This window comes from Anthonomus grandis, chromosome 19 (genome assembly GCF_022605725.1).
Source record: "Anthonomus grandis grandis chromosome 19, icAntGran1.3, whole genome shotgun sequence".
In the NCBI taxonomy this organism is placed as follows: domain Eukaryota; kingdom Metazoa; phylum Arthropoda; class Insecta; order Coleoptera; family Curculionidae; genus Anthonomus; species Anthonomus grandis.
Window position 1 is genome coordinate 3,706,672 of NC_065564.1, and position 11,939 is coordinate 3,718,610.

At 34.1% G+C, this 11,939-nt stretch overlaps 1 protein-coding gene across 1 annotated transcript in view; it reads left to right on the forward strand.

The window, feature by feature from the left end:
• The window catches only part of LOC126747189 (serine/threonine-protein phosphatase 4 regulatory subunit 1-like), a 59,515-nt gene extending 49,315 nt beyond the window's left edge, over window positions 1–10,200 (forward strand). Inside the window, 8 exon segments of the mRNA XM_050455691.1 lie at window positions 3,203–3,513; window positions 4,363–4,533; window positions 6,212–6,476; window positions 6,479–6,495; window positions 6,597–6,788; window positions 6,973–7,104; window positions 9,642–9,717; window positions 9,935–10,200. Of these exon segments, the coding sequence (XP_050311648.1) occupies window positions 3,203–3,513; window positions 4,363–4,533; window positions 6,212–6,476; window positions 6,479–6,495; window positions 6,597–6,788; window positions 6,973–7,104; window positions 9,642–9,717; window positions 9,935–10,200 (1,430 nt within the window).
• The last annotated feature ends 1,739 nt before the right edge of the window (window positions 10,201–11,939 follow it).

Below are 11,939 nucleotides of genomic sequence, written 5' to 3' on the forward strand. Positions count from 1 at the left end.
CACATCTCGTGAGAGTGCTTTGAAACTTTGTGGCATGTTATAATTAATGGTTTCCTAACAGGCACTTTTTGAATCAACTTTCTAAGTATAATAGAAGAGATTTTGAGCCTGAAAAGCTAATTTTTTTAAGTGAAAAAAACCTAAATTGCCCAAAATTTGAACTTTTTATTTGAATATGGCTTTGAAACTTTGTGGACTGTTATAATTAATGGTTTACTAACAGGCACTTTTTGAATCAACTTTCTAAGTATAATAGAAGAGATTTTGAGCCTGAAAAGCTCATTTTTTTAGGTGAAAAAAATCAAAATTGCCCAAAATTTGAACTTTTTATTTGAATATGGCTTTGAAACTTTGTGGCATGTTATAATTAATGGTTTCCTAACAGGCACTTTTTGAATCAACTTTCTAAGTATAATAGAAGAGATTTTGAGCCTGAAAAGCTAATTTTTTTAGGTGAAAAAAACCAAAATTGCCCAAAATTTGAACTTTTTATTTGAATATGGCTTTGAAACTTTGTGGCATGTTATAATTAATGGTTTCCTAACAGGCACTTTTTGAATCAACTTTCTAAGTATAATAGAAGAGATTTTGAGCCTGAAAAGCTAATTTTTTTAGGTGAAAAAAACCAAAATTGCCCAAAATTTGAACTTTTTATTTGAATATGGCTTTGAAACTTTGTGGACTGTTATTATTAATGGTTTTCTAATAGGCACTTTTTGAATCAACTTTCTAAGTGTAATAGAAGAGATTTTAACCCTGAAAAGCTAATTCTTTTAAGTGAAAAAAACCAAAATTGCCCAAAATTTGAACTTTTTATTTGAATTTGGCTTTGAAACTTTGTGAGCTGTTATAATTGATGGTTTTCTAACAGGCACTTTTTGAATCAACTTTCTAAGTTTAACAGAACAGATTTTGACCCCCAAAAGCTAATTTTTTTAAGTGAAAAACACCAAAATTGCCCAAAATTTGAACTTTTAATTTGAATATGGCTTTGAAACTTTGTGGACTGGTATCATTAATGGTTTTCTAACAGGCACTTTTTGAATCAACTTTCTAAGTGTAATAGAAGAGATTTTGACCCCCAAAAGCTAATTCTTTTAAGTGAAAAAAACCGAAATTGCCCAAAATTTGGACTTTTTATTTGAATATGGCTTTGAAACTTTGTGGACTGTTATAATTAATGGTTTTCTAACAGGCAGCTTTTGAATCAACTATCTAAGTATAACAGAACAGATTTTGACCCCGAAAAGCTAATTTTTTTAGGTGAAAAAAACCAAAATTGCCTAAAATTTAAACTTTTTATTTGAATATAGCTTTGAAACTTTGTGAACTGTTATAATTAATGATTTCCTAACAGGCACTTTTTGAATCAACTTTTTAAGTATGTTAGAAGAGATTTTGACCCCAAAAAGCTAATTTTTTTAGGTGAAAAAAACCTAAATTGTCCAAAATTTGAACTTTTTATTTGAATATGGCTTTGAAACTTTGTGGACTGTTATAATTAATGGTTTTCTAATAGGCACTTTTTGAATCAACTTTCTAAGTGTAATAGAAGAGATTTTAACCCTGAAAAGCTAATTTTTTTAGGTGGAAAAAACCAAAATTGCCCAAAATTTGAACTTTTTATTTGAATATGGCTTTGAAACTTTGTGGACTGTTATAATTAATGGTTTTTTAACAGGCACTTTTTGAATCAACTTTCTAAGTGTAATAGAAGAGATTTTAACCCTGAAAAGCTAATTTTTTTAGGTGGAAAAAACCAAAATTGCCCAAAATTTGAACTTTTTATTTGAATATGGCTTTGAAACTTTGTGGACTGTTATAATTAATGGTTTTCTAACAGGCACTTTTTGAATCAACTTTCTAAGTATAACAGAACAGATTTTGACCCCCAAAAGCTAATTTTTTTAAGTGAAAAACACCAAAATTGCCCAAAATTTAAACTTTTTATTTGAATATGGCTTTGAAACTTTCTGGGCTGTTATAATTAATAGTTTCCTAACAGGCACTTTTTGAATCAACTTTCCAAGTATAATAAAAGAGATTTTGGCCCTGAAAAGCAATTTTTTAAAGTGAAAAAAACCAAAATTGGCCAAAATTTGAACATTTTATTTGAATATGGTTTTGAAACTTTGTGAACTGTTATAATTACTGGTTTCCTAACAGGCACTTTTTGAATCAACTTTCTAAGTGTAATAGAAGAGATTTTGACCCCGAAAAGCTAATTTTTTTAAGTGAAAAAAACCCAAATTGCCTAAAATTTAAACTTTTTATTTGAATATGGCTTTGAAACTTTCTGGGCTGTTATAATTAATAGTTTCCTAACAGGCACTTTTTGAATCAACTTTCTAAGTATAATAAAAGAGATTTTGGCCCTGAAAAGCAATTTTTTAAAGTGAAAAAAACCAAAATTGGCCAAAATTTGAACATTTTATTTGAATATGGCTTTGAAACTTTGTGGCCTGTTATAATTAATGGTTTCCTAACAGGCAGTTTTTGACTCAACTTTTTAAGAATAATAGAAGAGATTTTGACCCCTAAAAGCAAATTTTTTTAAGTGAAAAAACCGAAATTGCCCAACATTTGAACTTTTTATTTGAATATGGCTTTGAAACTTTGTGGACTGTTATAATTAACGGTTTCCTAATAGGCAGTGTTTGAATCAACTTTCTAAGTATAACAGAACAGATTTTGACCCCCAAAAGCTAATTTTTTTAAGTGAAAAACACCAAAATTGCCCAAAATTTGAACTTTTTATTTGAATATGGTTTTGAAACTTTGTGGGCTGTTGTAATTAATCGTTTCCTAACAGGCACTTTTTAAATCAACCTTCTAAGTATAATAGAAGAGATTTTAACCCTGAAAAGCTATTTTTTTAGGTGAAAAAAACCAAAATTTGCTATAATTGTAACTTTTTCTTTAAATTAAGAGCTGAAACTTGGCAGCTTGTTAGAAAATATGCTTTCCTAATTGGTAGATTTTAAATGAAGGTTCTAACCCTATTACAAAAAATGTTCACCCTGAAAACCAACATTTCCAAGTAAAAAAACCTAAAATTGTCCAAAACTTGAACTTTTTCTTCGAATTAAAAGCTGAACCTTGGCAGCCTGTCAGCAAAAACACGTTTTCCTAAATGGTAGCCTTTAAACGAAGGCTCTAACCCTTAGACCGGCCTCTAACAACGAATAAACCCCTCTTCCAGATGCCACCCTGATTCATCACATGCTGGCCAAAGTGCCCAACATCGCAGAACAGGCGATCGAAAGCTCCGAGAGGGTGCCGGCACTAAAAGATGTCGTCGGCGACTGTCTGCTGCCCCTGGTGCTCAGAAATCTGGGCAACTCGGAGGCTAGTCTGGGCAAAAAAGCCGAGAGGGCCCTGATCGAAATGATCGAGAAGGGCCTGATCACTAAAGTGCAAGCCGAGATCAAAATATGCCCTGAAATCTTGGCTTTGACCACGATATCACAGGAGGGTTGCAACACTGAGGTCAACATAGGGGTCACCACCAAGGTACCTACCTATATTTCATCCCTATTCGGTTAAGTAATTATTTATTGAAAGTGCATTACTTCTTCATGAAAGACATGGGTAGTGAGATGTTCCCGATTTAATTGTCTCACTACCTTGTCTTTCATGGGGCGGCAATTGCCGTGGCAACGTAACCATTTCCCCCCAAAGCTTCCTGCAAGAGTGGAATTTGCCGCTGCCCATCAGAGTTGGAGGTCCTAGATGTTTAGATTTCTATCACAGCCAGCTTTGATGAGCAGCGTTGAATTTGTGATATACGTCCAGAGGATCATCAATAGTCTGTGCCCTGACATCGTCAATTTGGCTGTGAACTCTTGTTTATTTAATATTGATATCACAGCCACTTTGATGAGTTCGGTTGCAGACCCATTCGACACTAGAAGAATCGACATTTTTGAGAGAGACAGAGAGTGACTTAGTGCGGAGCGCGTTAATCTGGCCGTGTACCTTGATTTCAAACGGTATCACAGCCATTTTGACGAGTTTCGTGACAAGTCTTATCATCGAGACAGTCCGGGCGTTTGAATGGTTGTGCCTCTCGTCAAATGGTTGTGAAATGTTGATTTGCCGTCATATCACAGCCAGCTTTGATGAGCGGTACGACCGTGAGTCTCATCGGGGGTCAATCGGCGTTGCTTCGATTGTGGGTTCTCGTGCTTATCAACTGGATGTGAAATGGAATTTTCAACTCATATCACAGCCAGCTTTGATGAGCGTGAGCGTTCATTGAGGTCTACGAGGAGAACTTCGTGACTGTGAGTAACGTGCTTTTCAAATTGTGAGGGTCCGGTTGGGAATTTTATTAATTTCCTCTCTCGTTTTTCCTTGTAGATTATGAGCAAACTGGCTCATCTGCTAGGAAAAGACATTACCGAGAGGATTCTGTTGCCCAGGTTCATCGAGCTGTGTTCAAGTCATATATTTTACATAAGGAAGTTCGCCACTTCGAACTTTGGGTATTATTGCGCCGTCATTGGGAAGGAGGCGTTCGAGGGAAAACTGGTAAGAGTTACATGTTGCTTAAGTCGGATTTTTCGTTTGATTTGTATGATGAATTATGACGACGGTCTTCTGATTACACACCTGAAGTCTAACACGTCATTCTGAACACGTTAGTCGCATAAAACGGTTGATATTCTCGAAGAAAATGAGAAGTTTGACATGGCATTTTTTAATATGGGAGGTAACTAATAATGTACTTAATTAAGCCAAAGCTACAAAGGTTCTTATAATATAGTAATTAATTACATAATAAAAACTTAACTGGGTCCATAACTTTACTTCTATTGTCTCAATTTGGTTCATTTTTGTTTTAGAAGATTCTTTGAAATGTTTTTAAGATTTTGCTGAAAAAATCACAAAAATCCATCCATTAAAAGCATTTTTATTTAATTTTTTGAAAATCATGTCCAAGAGGAAAAACAGTTTGACAGGAAATTTTTTAATATAGGAGGTAACTGGGCCCATAACTTTACTTCTAGTGTTTCAATTTGGTTCATTTTTGTTTTAGAAGATTCTTTGAAATGTTTTTAAGCTTTTGCTGAAAAAATTACGAAAATCCCTTCATTAAAAGCATTTTTATTTAATTTTTTGAAAATCATGTCCAAGAGGAAAAACAGTTTGACATGGAGTTTTTTAAATTGGGGGAGTAACTGGGCCCATAACTTTACTTCTAGTATCTAAATTTTGTTCATTTTTGTTTTAGAAGATTCTTTGAAATGTTTTCAAGCTTTTGCTGAAAAAATCACAAAAATCCATCGATTGGAAACATTTTTATTGCAGTTTTTGAACATCATGTCCAAGAGCAAAGGCAGTTTCAGGTAACTTGAGCCATATCTCCACTTCTAGTGCTCAGATTGGTTTGATTTTTGTTTTAAAAGATGCCTTGAACTGTTTTTAAGGGTTTGCTGAAAAAATCACAAAAATTTATCCTTTAGAAGCATTTTTATTGCATTTTTTGAAAAACATGTCCAAGAGGGTGTCTAGTTTAACATGTTTTTTTTTTTTTGTATATGGAAGGTAATTGGGTCCATAACTTTACTTCTAGTGCCTCGATTTGGTTCATTTTTGTTTTAAAAGATTCCTTCGCCTTTAGTGAGAGGCTAAGTGCAGAAACTCTGGTTGGCTCTGAAATAATTTGACTCGAATTAAATGTATCTAAGATATTATTTAAATGAATGATGTTTGAAGCGTCGTCATTAAATATATTAATTAAAAACCGCCGGAACACAAAATTTGATGATCATTAGTGTGAAAACCGCTCAATGTGTCTTCCAAAAAATTCAAAAATTGTTGACAACGATTAAAGAATGCTTATTTACCTCCACCTTCAACCAAATATGTTCTATAATTTGCCTGCACTCGCTTTCTATTATACTAAAATTTATATTAGATTTCACGTAAATTCCAACGCTTCCTCCCCCTCTTGTATCGGTACGGTCTTGCCTAACAAGATTATATCCCTTAATACTAGGAACTTCAATGTCAATTCTCTTTAACACCAATTATATCGGAATCATGTTTTAATAAATGATCTTTTATGATGAATTATGACGACGGTCTTCTGATTACACACCTGAAGTCTAACACGTCATTCTGAACACGTTACTCGCATAAAACGGCCGATATTCTCGAAGAAACGGGAGTCTCGACTCTAAACTTCCCTCTATGTAACTTTTAGCTGCCGCTATATCTCTCCCTCTGCCAAGACGAAACCTGGGGGGTGAGAAAGTCCTGCGCCTCGGTGATCACTTACGTGTCCTGTGCATGCCCTGCCGACTTAAGGAAAGCCCTCTTGGCCGAATCGTTTGCCAAACTGTTGGTGGACGACTGCAGATGGGTGAGCATGGCCGCCTTCGAGTCCTTGGGCACCTTCATCGTCACTTTCGCGGATCCTCCTTTGATCCACATGGGCTACGACGCCTCCGGCGAGCTGGTCCTGCTCAACCACCAGGGGAACAATTTGTAATTAATAAATCGCGAAATGTCGAATGAATTTAGGGACGTTTTAAGTCGCCTTGTTTTCCAGTTACGACGCCAGGGTGGACGGGTTCGATAATTGGCAGTCGGGAGTGTTGGGGTTCCAAGACGAACGGTTGCTGGTTTCCTCCGGGATGTTCGGCCCGGAGTTCGACTTTGACGGGAATCAAGTCACCGATTTGGACGACGTCACTTTCTGTCAAACTATGGAATACTTTAGTAACGGAAAGGGGAAAAACGGGACTACCACACCAAAGGAACCCCCCGTTGAAACGAAGGTATATAACTTGGAAAATCTGTTTTTTCTTTTTTTTTTAATTGGCAGCCTTTTTGTGGCTTTTTTTTTTGTTAAATTGTGAATGGGCCTCGGTGGGCGTGTGCGTAAAGAGACACTTTACTTGAACCTTTACAAAGCGCGCCCACCACAATTGTGTATTAACATGAATGACCGTTTTACCACAGCACGAGGATGACTTGCTTTCCTATAACGAGTTTAACTATTGGCACATAAGTCCCCCGGAAACGATCGATCTGGAGGGGTTCGTCGTCGATTTGCCCCCCAACGCCGCCGACCAAGGAACCGCCTCCTTACAAGTAAGTCCCTTCTTTTTGTGTTTGTTTTTATGTGTAAATCTGTGCCGTTTTCACCACCCCATTCACTGACAGTAAGTAAACGTGTTGCTTGCAGAGGCCCAAGCTCACAATAAAAGTGGGAAAATTCCTCTCGGGTTTTTTGCAATTGGATTTAAATCGGGGAGTCGAGCGGGCCCACAGGTTTTTATCGGTAATAACTGAATGAAAATTTGTTTGAAGTTTAACGTCACGTCCGGCCTGGGGCTCGCTATCTTATCACGGGTTTCTTTTATTATTGAAAGTGGCCAGATATGACGGTTTGGTGCCAATTGCCAATTCTTGTTTTTTTTTGTACCTAATTGGCATCAATTGGTCGCTTTTTTTAAACATTTGGGGTGGTGTGGGGGATCTATAACTTAAGTTCTAGTGACTCGATATTGATCGTTTTTGTTTTGAAAGTTTACTTGGAATGTTCTTTAGCTTCTGTTGAAAAAATCATAAAAATCCATCTATTATTAAAAGCATTTTTGTCGCAGTTTTTGAACATCAGGTCCAAGAGCAAAGGCAGTATTAGGTAACTTAAGGCGTTTCTCCACTTCTAGTGCTCAGATCGGTTTGATTTTTGTTTTAAAAGTTTCTTTGGAATGTTTCTTAACTTTTATTGAAAAAATCATAAAAATTCCTAAATTAGGAGCATTTTTATTGCATTTTTTAAAAATCATGTCCAAGAGAAAAACCAGTTGACATGGATTTTTTCAATATGGGGTGTAACTAGGTCCATAACGTTACTTCTAGTACCTCAATCTGGTTCATTTTTGTTTTAAAAGATTCCTTGAAATGTTTTTTAGCTTTTAATGAAATAATCACAAAAATCCACGCATTAGGAGAGTGTTTATTGCTAGTTTTTGAAAATAATGTCCAAGAGGAATGACAGATTTTTTTAATACAGGAAGTAACTGGATCCATAACTTTACTTCTAGTGTCTCGATTTTGTTCATTTTTATTTTAAAATATTCCTTGGAATATTCTTAAGCTTTTGTTGAAAAAATCACAAAAATTCATGCATTAGAAGCGTTTTTATTGCATTTTTTGAAAATCATGTACAAGAGGAAAAATATGTTGACATGGATTTTTTGAACATAGGGGGTAACTGGATCCATAACTTTACTTCTAGTGCCTCAATCTGGTTCATTTTTGTTTTAAAAGATTCCTTGATGTGTTTTTTAGCTTTTATTGAAAACATCACAAAAATCCACACACTAGACGAATTTTTATTGAATTTTTTGAAAATCATGCCCAAGAAAAAAAACAGTTTCACGTGGAGTTTTTGAATATAGGAGGTAACTGGATCCATAACTTTACTTCTAGTGCCTCGATTTGGTTCATTTTTATTGGAAAAGATTCCTTGAAATGTTCTTTAACTTCTATTAAAAAAATCACAAAAATTCATCAACTAGAAGAATTTTTATTGAATTTTTTGAAAATCATGCACAAGAGAAAAAATTGTTGACCTTAATTTTTTTTTGATATGGGTGGTAACTGGATTCATAACTTTAGTTCTAGTACTTCGATTTGGTTTATTTTTATTTTAGAAGATTACTTGAAAGGTTCTCTAGCTTTTATTAAAAAAATCAAGAAAATCCATCAATTAGAAGTATTTTTATGGAAGTTTTTGAAAATAATGTCCAAGAAAGATGACAGATTTTTTTTAATACAGAAGGTATCTGGGTCCATAACTCTACTTCTAGTCACTCAATGTAGTTCATTTTTGTTTTAAAAGATTCGTTGATGTGTTTTTTAACTTTTATTAAAAACATCACAAAAATTCATCCACTAGAAGAATTTTTATTGAATTTTTTGAAAGTCATGTCCAAGAAAAAAAAACAATTTCACATGGAGTTTTTGAATATATGAGATAACTGGATCCATAACTTCACTTCTAGTGCCTCGATTTGGTTCATTTTTATTGGAAAAGATTCCTTGAAATGTTCCTTAACTTCTATTGAAAAAATAACAAAAATTCATCAACTAGAAGAATTTTTATTGGATTTTTTGAAAATCATATACAAGAGGTATGGCAGTTTGACATGGATTTTTTTTGAATATGATACTGATGATTCTGAATAATGTTCTTGTTGCATTAAATTGCTCTTTTAAGTGTTTGAGTATGGATTATCGTTGATGCAGCTTTATCTGATTTTTTTTTTATATTTTGGGGTCTGACTTTGTTGCCTGCATTTATCTGCTGATTCTGTATAAAGGTTTGTTCACTTTAGGTGTTCTGTGTGTTATATTTTATATTTATTGTGTTTAGATTTTAATGTTTAATAATTTAAATTTCTACTGTTTTATGTTTATTGTAACTGGGTCTATAACTTCACTTCTAATGTCTCAATCTGGTTCATTTTTATTTTAAAAGATGCCTTCAAATGTTCATTATATTTTATCGAAAAAATACCAAAAATCCATTTGTTAGAAGCGTTTTAATCCAAATGTTAATGTTTTAATCCTACATCCCAGCAATTGGGTCTAACCCACGCTTTTTTCCTTATTTTCAGGACCAAGATGCCACTGATCTCAATAAAAGTTCGGCCTCTGCGCCTGGTGATAATATAAGTGATTTAGTTAATAAACGTAAGTAAAAAAAAAGACCCTGACTTTCCTGCATTCCCTATGTTTCAAAAAAAAAAAAAAAAACACCCTCATTTTAAATGATTATAACATACAAAACGACCGTTCTGTGAAGATAATTTTGTATAAGGCAGACTATGATTGATTAATCCCCACAACATGAAAAATCCACTTAGTTTTGAAAACTCTCGCCTATTAAGTAAGGGTCCTTCGTTTACAGTTAGTGATGTAAGTATCAACGAAGACGCAGCCCCCTCTATGGCCGCAATAGAGGAAGAAGAAGAGGAAAACGTCGAACCGCCTCAGAAAATCGTCCCGCAACATTTATTGGACAGTTTCGTTTCGATTACGGACCCGGAAAAGTTCAGCGACGGTGAAATGTTGCAGAATTGCGCGTACGTGTTGCCTGCTGTGGCGGTCACTTTGGGAAAAGACAATTGGCCGCTGCTTAAAGGCACTACGGAACGATTAGCCAGTAAGTGGTGATTTTTTTTTTTTTTTAAGGATTAAATCGGGAGAGTTTGCCGGCCTTTGAAATCGTTCTTCTGTTGTAATTTGGTTGATTGGGGCGTTTGAACTACTCTAACTTTAGGTAACTTTGGTCGTAACTTTATTTCTGGTGGTCAGATTTGTTTGATTTTTATTTTAAAAGTTTCTTTCGAGTGTTTTTAACGTTTTACTGAAAAAATCAAGAAAATCCATGTACCAGAAGTTTTTTTATTCAATTTTTTGGATAAAAAAAGGGTGATAATGGGGAAGTCTCGGTTAACTTGGTTCATAACTTAATTTCTGGTGCTCCGATTTGTTTGATTTTTATTTTAAAAGTTTTTTTAGAGTGTCCTTAAGCTTTTTCTAAAAGAATCAAGAAAATCCATGCACTAAAAGATTTTTTATTTAATTTTTTGAAAATCATGTTAGAAATTTCTAATGTGTTAATGAGTAAGTCTCCGGTAACTTGGGCCATAACTTTGCTTCTGGTGCTGCGATTTGTTTAATTTTTGTTTTAAAAGTTTTTTTAGGGTGTCCTTAAGCTTTTACTGAAAGAATCAAGAAAATCCATGCACTAAAAGGTTTTTTATTTAATTTTTTGAAAATCCAGTCACTGCATAATGTGGTAAATCATACATTTTTGGGTAACTTCGTTCATAACTTTGCTTCTGGTACTAAGATTCGTTTGATTTTTATTTTAAAAGTTTCTTTATAGTGTTTTTAACGTTTCACTAACACAAACAAGAAAATCCATGCACCAGAAGATTTTTTATCCAATTTTTTGAAAATCATGTCTGAAATTTCCAAGGTGCTAATGAGTAAGTCTTGGGTAACTTGGGTCATAACTTTGCTTCTGGTGCTCAGATTTGTTTGATTTTTGTTTTAAAAGTTTCTTGAGAAGGTTTTTAACGTCTTACCGAAAAAGTCAAGAAAATCCATGCACCAGAAGCTTTTTTATTCAATTTTTTGAAACTCATGTCTGAAATTCCCAAGGTACTAGTAAGCATGTCTTGGGTAACTTGGGTCATAACTTTGCTTCTGGTGCTCAGATTTGTTTGATTTTTATTTTAAAAGTTTCTTGAGAAGGTTTTTAACGTCTTACTGAAAAAGTCAAGAAAATCCATGCACCAGAAGATTTTTTATCCAATTTTTTGAAAATCGTGTCTGAAATTTCCAAGGTGCTAATGAGTAAGCCTCTGGTGACTTGGGTCATAACTTCACTTCTGGTACTCAGATTTATATGATTCTTATTTTAAAAGTTTCTTTAGAATGTTTTTACTGTATTACTGAAAAAATCAAGTAAATGGTTATACCAGAAGCTTTTTTATCCAATTTTTTGAAACTCATGTCTGAAATTCCCAAGGTACTAATAAGCAAGTCTTGGGTAACTTGTGTCATAACTTTGCTTCTGATGCTCAGATTTATTTGAATTTTGTTTTAAAAGTTTCTTTAAAAGGTTTTTAACGTCTTACCGAAAAAGTCAAGAAAATCCATGCCACAGAAGATTTTTTATCTAATTTTTTGAAAATCATGTCTGAAATTTCCAAGGTGCTAATGAGTAAGTCTCAAGTAACTTGGGTCATAACTTTACTGCTGGTTCTCCGATTTTTTTGATTTTTGTTTTGAAAGTTTCTTTAGAACGTTCACAACGTTCTATTGAAAAAATCAAGAAAATCCGTGGCACCAGAGGCTTTTTTATTAAATTTTTTGGAAATCACGTCTGAAATTCTCAAGGT